Source organism: Hemiscyllium ocellatum, chromosome 10, assembly GCF_020745735.1.
Source record: "Hemiscyllium ocellatum isolate sHemOce1 chromosome 10, sHemOce1.pat.X.cur, whole genome shotgun sequence".
NCBI lineage: Eukaryota > Metazoa > Chordata > Chondrichthyes > Orectolobiformes > Hemiscylliidae > Hemiscyllium > Hemiscyllium ocellatum.
The window spans coordinates 53,004,253-53,020,464 of record NC_083410.1 but is presented as its reverse complement, the minus strand read 5'-3'; the positions used below and the strand labels follow the sequence as shown (position 1 = coordinate 53,020,464).

The following is a 16,212-nucleotide window of genomic DNA, read 5'->3' as shown; positions in this document are numbered from 1 at the left end:
TAGAAATTTGCAAGTGGTGTTGCACAAGGATTTCTTGTTCACAATTTATGTTAATGAGCTTTGAAATCAAAAACATAATTTTTAAATTTGTGAAAGACACAAAAGGCTCAATTTTCATGCACCAAGGAAGTTAGGAATGGAGGTTTCTGGCAAGTAGCCAATTAGAACCTTGTTAGAGATACATTAAAAGAGGCTAAATGGAGCTTTCTAGTTGGCCTTCAGGTTCCTGATTCAATAGGAGTCCATTTAAATGACTGCAGGCAAGCCTACAGAGTAGATGAGGGGGAAACCAACAGTCCAGATGAGCCTATACATCCTCTCTGCCTGTTTGGGCACAGGGGCCACCAAAGGTCATCTTGTGGACTATCCCCAAGCCCACCACCAACAGCGATAATTTGGCAGCTTAATATGCTCTCTATTTAAACCTTTCCAAAAAAAAACATGAGAAGGTGCTTCCATGTGAAAATTATTGTTGACCTTCTACTGCAATCTGCATCTTGTCTCAAACTGACAGTCGGCCCAATTGACACTGTAGCTTTGACAGCCTGCTTACTATTAATGGTTCAAACTCTTTTCATTTGTTATGAGGGAACCTTTGTTAAAATTCCCAAGACTGTGACCGCTTTCTTCTAAGAATGGTTTTGGGATTGAGATGAAGTCCCAACTCCTATTTCCCTTTCTCGATGGGAACATCCAAACTTGCATTTTGGAAAGGGCATTTAGGGAGTATAGTCAATGTAGAGGCACACTGCAACACATTTCAGGAGGACATTAACAAACATACAACATGGACAAAAAAAAACTTATAAAGATAAGAATGAAAGAGTACATTTGGTCAGAAGAATTGTATTTGAACCATTTAAATTCACGTTGGGTAAAGGAACAAAGGGACAGAATTGAAAAAAAATTAAAAAGTAGATCAGGTATATTGTAAAGCCCGATTGAACTTTGGTTAGATCACACTCAGAATACTGCGTGTAGTTTTGGTCTCATATATAGAGGATATAGAGGCACTAGATAATGTGCAGAGAAGATTTGCAAGCATTATACCAGACATGCATAGGTATACATGTCAGGAAAGAATGGACACCCTGTGTTTCATTGCTGTTGGAAAAAAAAAGACTGAAGGGAAGCCTAATAGAGATCTTTAAAGCTATGAGTTTAATAGAGTGTACACAAAACAATGTTTCATCTTGTGGGGAAAGGCATAATTGGAGGCTATCAATATTCATTAAGAAATCCAATTAAAAATTCGGAAAAAATGTTTTTGTTTACACAAAGAAAGATCAGTAGTTGGAACTCAGTACCATTTAGAATGTTTGAAGTAAACAGTATGGATGCATTTAAGGGAAAGATGGCCAAATCTATGAGAGAGAAAGAAAGAGATAGTTATGATGGTAAATGCAGGGGAGCAAACATGGGAAGAGACACAAGGAGAGTTTTCTTGGCTGAGTAAGCAGGTTGGGCTGAATAGCCTCTTTTTACGTCATATATCCGATATATGTAATCCTGTAACTGTATGTTGAAAGAGACATGGCGTCAGGTATGAGATTTTCTTTAACTCCCATCTGACATCAATTCACTCATCATTGACGTTTAAAATACTCCCCGTCACTGTCCCCCTCCCAGTTGTAGCAGTTAAGTATTTACAGGAAACATTTCTTCAATTATATAGCTCCTTATAGCAACATAAGCTCCTTTTACACTAACAGTAAGCTGCCAACTCAACTCTGAACCTTTCGTTTTCCACCACAATCATGTTTTTGCTTCTCTGAGTTAGATTATCAATTCGTGCCAATTGGTGTTGAATTAGGAATACTTGCATATTGTAGACGTGTGCCTTGTAAGATCTGGACTAAGAAGACACTTCATTTAGAACAGTTCAAGCCAGAAAAATGATACGTTATCAACTAATCAGTCTTGGCTGGATTTGAAAGATCCTGGAGGTGAAAGGCATGTATCCAACTCACTGCACCTGCCAAGTATTCAGTGACCTATTCATTCTAAGCATTTTATGTCCTATTTTTGCCCTGGTGTTTGAGAAAAGGTATTGTCAAACTCTGCTTCCACTTAATAACTGGAACTTAGCTTTTGATGGCTCTTCACCAGTATCATGAAAGAGATATAAACAGCTCATTCACATTGATTCTCTTTAGTGTGTTGAGCCACAAGGTTAGAGTCACAGCTATGTGCCAGGAAAGTCTGTGTTTGTTACAAAACAAGATATAACACAACTTTAGATTGCAAAAAATAATGAATACCTCTCTAAGGTATCTAAAGAACAATGTATAAAAATGATATTTTAAAGATAAACCATTAAATGTAGACAAAAATAACTAAATTAATAAAGGACCAATTAAATTGTTTTCTAATTGTTTTCTTTTATATTTTGATCATTGGGTTTGATGGACTGCTTGCGTGCGCCATTGTATTGAACTAAAGAGTGGTAAGATATGGATTCTTTTCTGTTATTGGCCACATCCACATGGAAAACACTGGGGAGATGCTGAACCATGCAAAGCAGTTCCCTTGAGGGATAAAGAAAAATAGGAGGGTGAATGATCACATCCCTGTCTCACGCACATTCAAGCAGGTGGTTGAAAGTACCAGATTGTCTATCTGCTTGCTTTCTCAGTTCAGGAGAGACTGTAGAATATGGAACAACAAATTGGATGAAAATATTTGAAAAATACTGGAGAAGGAACATAACTTTCAAATCACTGTTGCAGTTTTCTTTACAGTTTCATGACGCAAAAATAAACCAGCAATTAAATAGTTCACCAATATGACATAGATTTCAGTCTTGTGGAATTTTAAAACAGTGATCATCATTTACCCTTACATTAACATGGCCATTAAACATCATCTCAGCATCCCACTTTAGTACCAAATTCCCTTCCATGCCCATGGGTCCAATGATGAGGCTGCATGATGTGCATGTGGCACCATTTGGTGACAATGATCTTGTGGAAGGAGATCTCATGTAAACCGTACCAAATGAATTTTAATGAATTCTTTAAAGTCACATCAGATCCTTGAAACTGTCTTCCATAATCCAGAGAAAAGAAGTTGAAAGAGCATATTGTTGCCATAACTACAAAATTAGGTTTAACACATGAGAAGTGGCCAGAAACAAGAACAATCAATCAAAATCAAATTTACATTTCACCCAGTGGATGCTGTGCATGGGTGGATTAAAATTGCCTGAGTTTGTTTTCTGCCCATAGGCTGCACCATCTTCACCCAGTGACATTTCATCTTTTCTGATGTTGAAGCCAGTTAGAAACTCCTGCTGAAGGGGCTTCAATTTAAATCGAATAGTTTCAGCCTGCTGATAGAATCAGGATTGCAACTGCATGTTAAATTTCAGAATTTTGCCGGCCCACGGAAAAGTCACCATGACAGCTAAACCATGGAGGGAGCTGCTTGGTAGCCAGAAGAAACCCTGGTGTTTCTGGATTGATACCTTTATGCGGTTCACTTGATGTTCAGGAGGAGTAAGATGCTCCCTTGGCTTCCTCTACCTCCTCGTCTCTGTCTATTACTGTCTTGACTGGCATCAACAAGACAACTACATTCCAACCTTGATCACTTACTTTCTGTCAGGGATCACTCCATTGGGTCCTAACACCTGATCCAATTCTCATTCCTGCCCACCACTCTCAATGACACAGTTAAATAATCTCCTTCCTGGTTAGACTGACTGCCTCCTTCTGTCCTCCTTCACCCGTACTCCGGGGTTTCGCAGTTAGCTTCAAAGAGGAAGCGGGTTTCAGAAGAATAAATTAGCTACAAGAATGATTTCTCACTTCCTAAATTTTGGGCTGAGATCTCCAACAAATGCAGGAGGTAGTCAACATTTATTTGCTGATGTACTATACTGATCATAAATCAGTAGGGGATGATAAGTCAATTTGAATCACTGTGTGACACCACAGGAGTATCTTCATTTCTACCTGATTTATAAATCAGATTCATGATGAGATATTTGTATCTATTGTGTTTATGTTGCTTGGTGTTCCTAGGCTCACAGCACACAAAACCACTCCGCCAGCGGCAGTCATAGTGCATTAGGCATCCCTGCCTGAGGTGACTTACGAACACCATGCAGGAGTTGGATTTCTTTTTAATAGATGATTGGCAGTGAGTAATGGGTAACATATCCAAGTGGCTCATCACTTCACTAAGTCTATTAGCATCACCTGGAATCCATGATAGTCATTTATAATGTCTGTACTCAGTAGAGTTTACATAATACTGGTGTAAGGTTTATGAAAGGGCTATCATCAGTGTGTCAATGGTAACACTTTTAAAAAGGGTTGCTATCGAGAGCAGTTTATATATTTTATGCATTTCAGATCATATAAATGTGCTATAATGCAAATAATGTACTTACTTACTATAAATTATTTTCAGGTATGTATTTGGACAGATAATTGTAATTCATTGAAGACTAAATAGCATTTTATTATTTCTACACTGTATGTTTATAAGGCAATCTTTTGAAACTACATATTTTCTTTTCTCAGCTGGCACAACATACATCTTCAGCCGAGGTGGTGGACTAATCACTTATACATGGCCTCCCAATGACAGACCAAGCACCCGAGCAGACAGATTGGCGGTGGGATTTGACACGCATGTAAAAGATGCCATTTTGGTGCGTGTAGATAGTTCTGCTGGGCTTGGAGACTACCTACAGCTTCACATTGTAAGTAATCAAATACCGATGATAAATGGTTTGCTCACACAAAACATCCAGACAAAATGAATTTTCTTATTAACAAGCAACATGTTATCAAGTCAAGGTTAACAAGTTTTACTGTGTGCAAAATGTAGGCTTGGATTTATATTGCAGTGCTGGGTACTCAAAACAGTGCAAGAGTACCTCCTGGAGAGACTCTCATGCATCATGAAAGTCTTCTGCAGCTGTTTTTGTCTTAGTTTTGTGCAATTCTAGAATTGTTTACATCTGAAGCATAGCAATCTGAAAGGAATCCTGCCAGTTCTTTAAAACTTAACATCAGTCAAATGTCAGTCTTCTCAGCAACCATCTTAGTGAATCTAGCAGTTTTATTTAAGAGTTGTCACCTGCTTTGTGATATCTATATGTGTGAAGCAAGCAGCATTGACATTCTACAAAGAGGCTGAAGCTCTGACACAAAAGGGCTTTGTAAACACAGCCTAAAGAATCACAATATCATTGAACGATATAACAAAATTAAGACGGATTATTCTCTCATTTTCACATTAGTTTGGATACACCTGAGGTCTGGTTACACAACGCTGCAGTGGAACAATTCATTTGTTGACTAGCTTTTTTAAAGTCAACCTATTTGATTCTCTGAAAAAAAAACAGCAGACTACAAAGGAATTAATTATTTTCTCCAAAATTCTTAAGATAGAAAGCTCAATGAATATGTAACAGCTAGTTCTGATAGTGGGTTGAACAAATCATCATGAATATTTGCAGCTTATCAATAACCTTTCCGTTTCTCAATTGAGGTTTGAAACTCTGGAGATTGCAAATTTTGCAGTTGTTAGGAAAATGCCTTTGGCAACACTCAGTAAATCACTCAGTTTGTCAATAACAAACCAGTTTTAATGGACATGCTGGATGTCTGCCCTTGGAAAATGATTATGAAAATTTAAATCACATGAATTAAACAAGGGAGATTAACCAGGTACGAGCTGAAAATGTGTTGCTGGAAAAGCGCAGCAGGTCATGCCCGAAATTCTCCTGTTCCTTGGATGCTGCCTGACCTGCTGCGCTTTTCCAGCAACACATTTTCAGCTGTGATCTCCAGCGTCTGCAGTCCTCACTTTCTCCTAGAAGAGATTAAATGAAATAGCCAATAAAATGTAAAATGATGTAAGGATAATTAATTTCAGATATTTCCCAAGCTCTACATCCTTACCTCCTCACCCTAATTGGAAATTCTTTGGGTATAATTCAATGCTTTCCCATGAGATGATTTGGGGAATGGAGGGACATTAAATCAGGCAGGATGGTGAGGTGTGGGTGCTCACTGCCTCCACATTGACTAAACATTGGTAATGAAAGTCCATGGATGTGCTTCCCACCTTTAGCCAATTGAGGATGTTACGTGAGGAACTAATGCTCACTTAATTGCCACGTCCTGCAGCCACTGGTGGTAAGTGGGAGGATAATAATCAACATGTGTGAACACAGCACGTAAAATGGTGAAGATTGCTTGGTGGAGTATGGGAGTGTCCATTATTTTAAAGCACTGTGCCAAGCTGAGAGACCTGGTATTGAGAATAATGGAGCTGGGATTATTGGGAATGAGATCTGCCCTCTGCCTATGCTGCCAATCCCTTTCCCTCCAAGGGCATGGGGAAATTGATGGCCCAGTGGTATTATCACTGGACTGTTAATCCAGAGACCCACATCACGTTCAGGGTATTCAGGTTTGAATTCCACCACAGCAGATGGTGGAATTTGAATTCAATTAAAAATAAATCTGGAATTAAGAGACTAGTGATGACCATGAATCCATTGTTGACTGTCAGAAAAATTCATCTGGTACACTAATGTCATTTAGGGAAGGAAAGTGCCATCCTTACTTGGTCTGGGCTACACATGACTCCAGACCCACAGCAGTGTGGTTGACTCTTAACCATTAGGGATGGGTAATAAATGCTGGCCTAGCTGGAGACACTATAATCCTGTGAATGAATAAATAAAAACTTATCTGCAGCCTGGGGATTCAGTGATTGCCTTGAACCTCAAATTGATGTTGTCCTAACAGTATCTACTGCCTCCCTCATAGCACTGCCATATAATGGAGTTGTCAGTCTATGATTAGCTGGCAGCTCTTGTCATCCAGAAAAGCCTCCTACCTAAAAAAAAGCTTTACATTGAGGAAGGTCCATCCGTATGCATTTAAATGTCTGAACAGCCCTTCATTGAGCTGACCTGCCTGAGAAGTGGCAGCAGAATGTTTTTTGGCTCTCCAACAAATAGACAAGATTCCAGTTGCCTCCATTTAATTACCGTCCTTTGTTTTGATTTGAATGATTTGAATTGTTTGTTTGTAATGGATATTAAATTTGTCACAATAATACACTTTTCATCCATAAAAAAAGCGTAAGAAATAAGCTGCACTATGCAATTCCCATAAATACATTTGCAAAAATTTGACTTTTAAAGTACATTTAGTGACACAGAATTTCTGGAATTCTATTCCACTATTTTTTGAAACATTAACACAAGAACTTCCTCAAATATCTTATAGCCATTTCAATCGAAGCAAATAGCATGGACACAATTGGTCATTCCTCAGACTTTAAAGTATTCACACTCACATACTCTCTATCTCAAGAAATTTGATCATGAAAGGCATGCTTCCATGGCAACAATCAGGAAATGACACACAGCAAAACAGAGTTATCAATGTGTTTATTATTGCATTTTGGAAATACTGAAGCTGAACAACATTTAAAAGGAACTACAATGACAATCAATACTGTAATTAAAACTAAATGAACAGGACTTGTTCAGAAAAAAAACATTCACTGGATCACACACTATAAGATAATTGCATCATGATTTTCACATAGTATATCGACCTCATGTGAAGGAATGTAGATCTCAATAAAGGGCTATACCTGACAGTGAATTGTACATTAATAAGTAATTATATTAGTGAATGGCAGATAGGAACCTGGTTAACTGGCAATGTGCATTTTTTATTATTTTTGTTACAGTGATGTGTAGAACTGGAAACTGAAATAAAATACAGTCAATAGACTCTATTTTATAAAATGATTTACTGCAAAGTTGTTTAATGTTTTTTTCCATTGTGATTTTGATCAATGCAGTTTTATTATTTTAGTCAACTGATAATGCACTGTCTGATGCAAGAAACTTTTTTTTATCCAGGGATGCAAAGCTCCTCAGAACAGATGTTTAATGCTCATTTCCTTTCAGAATTGATCATTTTGAAGTGTTTGCAACTTTGTTAAGAAAAATATAGCACTGGCACTAAGTTATGCATTAAGCTAAAAAAAAACTGAATCAGCTCAAAAAGCTGGACTGAAATGTTCTTCTTCATAGCTATTATCATACTTTGTAAAGTAATTTAAGAATTGGCTCTAAGTATTTTCTAGTGGGTGCAGGTACAAATCATGATATTGGCTGTGATTTGGCATTAATTCAGAAAGGTTACCTAAAACTTGCAGCAAATGGTAATCTTTAATATTGAGTGAAAGGACATTCTTTGTCACCATGGTAGATGTTGTTCTGAATTTGGTAATGCTCTGCCTGGATTTGGAGAACTTGATAAACAGTGGCTGTTAAATACTATCCATCCCTGGCACTGGTGTTTGATAAAATCTCAGAATCAAATGAAAATTTGAGTCAAGATAGGAAATGGACACCTAAGGACACTGAGGGGGAAAGATTTTGTTTCACTTTGGTCTTTTCAATGTTGTGTAAGTCTCTCGCAAATTACTGACCACCTTAAAATGGTATTGGTTTCACTCATTAACAGAGAAAACTATTTTGTATGCTTCAAACAACTCGTAATTTGCAGTTGTGATTTATAAAATTCCAACATAGTTGTGTTTTATTTATATTGCAATACCAAGGAAAATCAACTTTTGGTAGTGGATGTAAAGTTCTACATATGTTTAAACAGTTTAAGTACACAATGTTTTTCTCAGTCCTCTGATCATAGATCAATTCTGTGTTTTGTTGTAATTTTTATTTCCTGGTACTGGTCTATTCTATCAGTGCTCGGGTCAAATTGCTGGAGGTTATTGGTGGTGATCCTGCCTGGAGTTATTTGCACTCTTGTCCTCACAAGACTTGTATCCTGCTTAATGGTCTAACAGTACAACAATCACTTAAGTTGTTGCTATGCTACTTAATTGCATATATTTGTGTCTCTGTCTGCAACCTGTCTCATTCATGCAGCACTAACTCCCTTGTAGCATTATCATGGGAGAGTAATGTTGTTTGGTTTTGCTTCAGTTTCTCTCCATGGAGCAATTCATGTGAGCATTCCAAGTGCTGTTTTCCTGTTCTTTAATTGCTCGTGTCTCTGCGAAACACCTGAGCTTAGAGTTTCCGCTAGTTTTTTCAGCCCAATCTGGATAAAATCAGCTAAACCAATGCCAAAGATGGTAGAAACTCAGTGCAAGTTACATCAAGTGCAAATTAAGGTTCCGCAATCTTAAGCGCTGTTTGGAGAAACCTTTGGTTCAAAGCCAGCCTGATTCACATAATTGGATGTAGTCCCAGACTGAAATACAGTGGACAGTGAGTTTATGTCCATTGTGCCTGTTTGAGCAGAGCATAAGTTGCATGTGCCTTTAGATTAGTTAGCTTGTGTTGAAAGCCTTTACATATTAAAACACTGTTGAATTTGCAAAGAAATTGACTGTTGCACACCAATGAAACTAGCAAATGCTCCAGTTTTCTTTTCCTTTTTTAGTAACTGAAAATCATGGTACTATCAGGCAAAGGACTAGATACTCTTAATAAGTGTTTTTTTGTGATAATCCACTTTCAGTATTATTAATAACTGCTTTGAAGTATGTCAATAATTTTTTTTGAGGTAAACATAAAGATTGTGTGGCATTGTAGTGACTAGTTGTGATGGTTTATGGAATTTTATATTATAGGCTACACAAATCCATTTGAGTGGAAACTTAAACTAATCTGACCGGCCCAATTTCAGGGACAATTTGAACTCAATCTCCTGATTGCAACCATAGTGACAATTCTGTCCTGCTATGCACCCAAGCTAAAGTATAAGACATAGGATTGGAAGTAAGGCCATTCAGCCCATCGAGTCCACTCCGTATGTTCGTTTCAAACTTAATCTCTTCTAAAAATTGTTCCCTAGAAGTTTAAAAAAAATATACATTTAATATGATTTTATGCTATCCAGTTTGTTTTGAAGAATTTGAGGTGAGTAATGATCTTTAAAAGATCCATTTCAAAGGTCTTTGTTTTTCAAAATTGTTTCATTGTTTCCCAGAGGAAAAATAATAAAGGACATTTTGGGCAAAGCTGCTAAAATCAAAACTTGACTCCTACTTTAAACCAAAAGTGTTTAATTGGTTCACTCTCTTTTTAATTCCTTTGAGGAAATGCCTTTTCAGCGATACAAATATGTCAAACTATCCAGAAAGTCCTTGCAATTAAGCACCTGTCAAGATTGATTGTGCTAGAATCATTCACTTATTGTAGGATTGATGAATGTGGAGATAAAAACAATTCAGTTCAGTCTTTTAACCAAGTGAAAGGTTCCTGAGGTGGTTGTGTTTTTCTAACAAAATGGACTCAACCATGGGCTGATTAGCTTTTCCTTAAAATAACTGCCTTGTTATTTCATGTCATTCATTATTCAGATAAAACTGAAACTAAAGCTAAGATATAAGCAAAAGAAAAGTGACTATGTAACTACGACATAATGTGTTCACTTAATGTTGTTGGATCTGAGAATATCATCAATGCAGGTCTGGTATTCCATGAATTTAAAATTTAGTTTCAATGGTTAAGATTTTATCAAGGCACCAGGGGTCTTTCCTGCTGACTAAAGAGCTGACGAGAGATCCCAGTTGAATTTTATGTGCCACTCAGGCAGTTAATTGGCCGTTTGCAGGTCTTTGCTGTGACCAAGACCCTTGAGTCAGGAAAGCCCATTTACTTGAAGCAACTGATGAATCAGGAGTCAGCAACATTTCTAACTGTTTAACTTTAAACAGCTGTGCAACTGAGGAAGCTGTGGCTTTAGCTAACGGCACCTATAAGAGGCCCAGAACTGAGGAGTGACCCAAGCCACAGGTAGGTAATCTTCAAGGAGAAAGTGAGGTCTGCAGATGCTGGAGATCAGAGCTGAAAATGTGTTGCTGGAAAAGCGCAGCAGGTCGGGCAGCATCCAAGGAACAGGAAATTCGACGTTTCGGGCATAAGCCCTTCATCAGGAATCCTGATAAAGGGCTTATGCCCGAAACGTCGAATTTCCTGTTCCTTGGATGCTGCCTGACCTGCTGCGCTTTTCCAGCAACACATTTTCAGCACAGGTAGGTAATGTTGGGAAGGGTATCATCAGGTGGGGAATCACAGGCAGCAATGGTGGGGGTTAGCTTTCAGCGGTTAGGCCTTCCTGATGTCATGACATCTGCCATTGAACAAGGAGTTCCACATTCACAAGAGATGATAGGCATGCTATTCATGTATTATTATTATGATGACGCACCCACTTACCACTAGGTTATATCAGTGGCAGTGGGATGGTGCTTTTCAGTGATCAGTAGTTAGCCAGTTAAAGGTTTCGACTTGCAGTGGACTGGGATGTCTGGCCATGAACTTTCACACCCCGACAATTCTGCTGGGATGGCGATTGAGTTTAGACATGTCACCATCCAGCTTAATTGAATGTCTCTCCTCTTCCAAACATATTAGAAGAAAAGCCGTAAAGCTCTACTCGACAATGCTGTATTGATTTCACATTTGATTAGCCAATAAAACATTGCCAGTATATCAATTCTAGTTTGATATAGTTTCAGTGTTAAAGAAATGAATTAATATTGTCTGAATGGAAAGAGATGAGGAACCAAAATATCAAGAAGTGATCAAAGATTATTTACAATGATTCAATTACAAAGAAATCCAATATTTTAAACAATATCTCTATGTTTATTCCTTACAATTTGTGCATTCAAAATATCTGCATTATCCTTCCAGTAATCGATACAGTGCTAACCGTGAAGATCAGAAATGCTGATCTTTAAAATAGGCAGTGTATGTATTTTTTTTCTTGTATTGCTGAGATCAGTGGATATAAAGTAAAATTGGGGTGGCATGGTGGCTCAATGGTTAGCACGGCTGCCTCACAGCACCAGGGGCCTGGGTTTGATTCCAACCTTGGGCGACCGTCTGTGTGGAATTTGCACATTCTCCTTGTGTTTATTTGGGTTTCTTCCAGGTACTCTGGTTTCCTTTCACAATCCAAAGATGTGCTGGTCAGATGAATTGAGCGTGCTAAACTGCATAGTGTTAGGTGTGTTAGTCAGGTTAAACATAGGATAGGGGAATGGGTCTGGGTGGGTTACTCTTTAGAGGGCAGTGTGGACGTTTTGGGCCAAAGGGCCTGTTTCCATACTGTAGGGAATCTAATCTCATCTACACTTAAAGTAATCGAAATGAATGACAAAATTCAACTCTCTACCACTGATGTTTTAGTCTTATCCTTTAACATAATAAACAAAGAAAATCAGATCAAAATTATACTGGTCACTCCAAAGCGGTACCACAGTATTTATATCAAATTATCCTTTCACTGAGCATTAGTATATGCTCTTCTGATAGTAGAATATACAACAATTGTTCTTATTAGCGACCATTAGAGGTTTCTAACAGTTGTGAATTTGGCAATGAAACTTTTAAATGCATGTTGTAAAGTTTCTCGTTGTTGAGTATTACCCTCTGCAAACCTTTCAAATGTACTTGTGGACTTTCATCTTAATTATACCCACTACACCATTTTCTGGTACTTGCTTAGTAAATTGAAGTAGTGCCATTTATCATCTTCTTGATCTTGCAGTCCATGCAATTTGACTTTTTATGAAGCTCTGAGTCAGCTAGGAAAATGTTGAACTATGGAAATGATTCTGTAATGCTGGGTGAATTAATCCAGAATGAATCTTTACTCATCAAGTTTAGTAGTTGGGATTAGTGGTGCTTAAAGAGCACAGCAATTCAGGCAGCATCCAAGAAGCAGCGAAATCGACGTTTCGGTCAAAAGCCCTTCATCAGGAATAAAGGCAGAGAGCCTGAAGCGTGGAGAGATAAGCTGGTGGGGGTGGGTAGAAAGTAGCATAGCTCCAATTTAAAAATAAATGTTGACCAGTATCAGTATCAGTAATGAGTATCTAGTTATAGTTGAAAATTAATGCTGAAACATTACATAATTCTACACCTATTATAGCAACATATTTGGTGGTTTTTATAAATGACATCAACTGTACTTCTTGTCTTGCAATATCATTTTTCCCCCACATTACACATTATTTTAGATTTGGGAAGATGACTCAATCCAGTTTCTATGCCAGTGGTGTTTATGAACCAATTATTACTTGATTTGAAAGAATAATATTTTCTAATTCCTCCAATTTCCTTTCCTTCCAGTTTAGGAGTGCTCTTTCATTATATTATGCCATAGATCAGTTCCTAACTTAAATGCTGTGTTCCAGGAGATCCTTAAACAATGTAGTCGAGAAGAGTAGCTGAGATGGAGACTTGCATTTAACACAGTTTTCCTTTTTACAACAGAACTGCTGTAGCTATATACAAATGGTATGATTTGTTCGCTACCCTTTTTTTAGAAAAAAGCCTAAATTTGTTTTTTTTTGGTTTTTGGCTGAGTCTTGAATTATTTCTACCTTGTCACTTTGATACATTTTCAACATTTTTAAGTGTGAATAAAAAGCAGTTTAGAAAAGTAGAGAAAGTTATTGACATACTCATTCTCTTAAAAAAGAGTTGTAAAAATGACAATTGACACAGATATATTTCTGTTTATAAAATAAAACTTTATGTTGATCCAAATATTTTGATGTGAGTCATTTTATTGAAAGAATGGAAAGGGTAAACCCCTTGTGAATAAAGGACTTGATCATGTGGAAATTAATTCAAATTAAACAGACAAAAAAAAATCAGTTACAAGGGATACAGTCTTAGAGAGTGAATCTTTCAGAGCAGTTTTGAATATTTTTATATATTACTACCACAGAACTGTTGGTATTTCCAGTTAGTTCATCCCGGTGATTCACTGCTGTCTTACAGTGCCAGGGACACAGGTTCAATTCAATTCTTGGGCTACTGTCTCTGCAGAGTTTGCACATTCTCTGCGTGGTTTCCTCTGTGTGCTCCTGTTTCCTCTCCAAAATCCAAAGATGTGCAGTTTAGGTGAATTAGCCATGCTAAATTGCCCATAGTGTTCAGGGGTGTGTAGGTTCGGTGCATTAGTCAGGGGTAGATGTAGGGGAATGGGTCTGGGTGGGTTATTCTTTGGAGGGTCGGTGAGGACTTGTTGGGTGAAAGGGCCTGTTTCCACACTGTAGGGATTCTAGGATACCCTTAATTACCCTTTAGCAGAAAAATATTTTGCCCTGTGGGTTGCTGAAATTATAGTCTGGTAATAGTAAGGCAAAGGCAACAGGGCAGAAAATGTGTTGTTGGAAAAGCGCAGCAGGTCAGGTAGCATCCATGGAACAGGAGAATCAACGTTTCGGGCATGAGCCGTTCTCCAGGAAGAAGGGCTTCCTGAAGAAGGGCTCATGCCCGAAACGTCGATTCTCCTGCTCCTTGGATGCAGCCTGACCTGCTGCGCTTTTCCAGCAACACATTTTCAGCTCTGATCTCCAGCATCTGCAGTCCTCACTTTCTCCTCAAAGGCAACAGGGCAGTCTGGACCTTGAGGTAATGACAAGACCCACTGTACATTTCTGTCACCAAAAAGACAAAGGAATTGAAAAATAAACAAAAGAGTGACTCGGAAAGAAGGTGAATTAGAATGAATAATTCAATGTCAAATTAAGAGTAGAAAGATAAAAAAGAAGAGAGAAGAAGGTTTGGATTATGAGAGAGAAAGTTGAATTTTTACAAACTCCAAATGCAATTAATTACTTGAAGAAAGCAAACTTTGTTCTTCAAATGTGTATTTTCTATAGTTTAGAGAGACATAAGCAGAATGCAGGCAAGTAATGCTAATTTAGTTTGGGAAGCTTGGTCGGCATGGAAAAGTTGGACTGAAGGGTCTCCTACCATGTTGTATGATTCTATGACTCTAACTAAATTGATTGGCATTTATTGACAATTATTACAGCTTTTAAAGAATACAGACATGATTTTTGTGTAGATTTAACTTTTGTGTTTAATAAGCAATTAAAGTGGAAATTTAGAAAGTTTATCAACCTCCTGAAGGTATAATGCCATTTTTGCAAAGGCAACAGAAAAGCACAAATTGATCCCTGAGTGTGCTCGTAAATTTGTGCGTTAATGGTGATAAGCAATTCACAAGATGTGGGCTTTTCAGTATGTTCCAATTCATTTGTTTTTTCGCTCACAAGTTGATCTTTCCTTTTTGTCACAATTTGATAATTCTGGTCCATTTGTCTATCCTTTTAATCAGTTAAACTTGAGAAGTTTCTTGTGAACTTGGAGATGCATCATTTAACAAGAGACCCAATTGAATTTGAGTGTGAATAGTAGCTGACTTCCCATCCAGCAGAGAATAATGAAGTAGAAGTTCTCACTCTTCTGCTTGTCCTAATTACATAGTGGTCTGACATTGCCATTCTTTGATAGCACAGATAAATAATACACAGATCCCCATAACTGAATGTTAATTGCCAACAAATTAGTAACATCATTCAAATCACTGAAGAGGTTCCTGTTTATTTTGGAATCAAAGAAGTAGTATTACTTTCTGCTTATTTACTTTGGGTTACTGAAACAAATTATTTGATGTGAATAACTAGAAAAATATAAAGGTTCTACCAAAAGTGGAGCAGGAGAATTGGAGTAATTGAAAGCCCAGCTTACTTCTTCAAAGCAGTACACAGATAATAAAGATTGAATACTTTGGATAAACCAAAATACTGCAGATGCTGGAAATCTGAAACAAGTACAGAAAACTCAGCAGGTCTGGCAGCATCTTTGGAGAGAGAAACAGAGTTATCTTCTTAAGAAGTGAAAGTGATGAGAAGTTTTTTAATATATACTTTTGACAGAGGTAGAGAAGGGGCAAAGGAAGCTTTGAAGGAGACTGTATAGTACTTAAGTAGAAAACGAGGTCATCTGCCTCAAGTTAGTATTATACTTGCAGAACATTACAGCAGGTACAGGATGGAAATGTTAGCATGAGAGCAAGGTGACTTATTGAAATGGCAAGCATCTGGAAGGTGTGGTTTATTCTCAAGAATAGAGTGGAGGTGTCCAACACAATAGTCACCCACTCTGCTTTTGGTGATGGAACACTGCACTGTGAGCAGTGAATACAGTAAACAAGATTGAAAAGAAGTACAATTAAAATTCTGCTTCACCTGGGAGATGTGTTTGGAGCTTTTAATAAAGTGGAGGTGAATAGGCATGCAAAGGTGCCCTGGGAGAGTGAGAATGTGTAGACGAATGGGCCAGGATGTTACGGAGGTTTCTGTGTCCTGATTTTGCAT

The 16,212-nt window shown here is 37.7% G+C and overlaps 1 protein-coding gene across 3 annotated transcripts in view; it reads left to right on the top strand.

Moving 5' to 3' along the window:
- Positions 1–16,212, top strand: part of LOC132819765 (neurexin-1-beta-like) — a 578,863-nt gene that overhangs the window by 143,446 nt on the left and 419,205 nt on the right. For all 3 annotated transcript variants that reach the window (XM_060831501.1, XM_060831500.1, XM_060831499.1), the window contains exon 2: positions 4,530–4,711. In XM_060831501.1, coding sequence (XP_060687484.1) covers positions 4,530–4,711 — 182 coding nt within the window. The remainder of the gene's footprint in view (positions 1–4,529; positions 4,712–16,212) is intronic.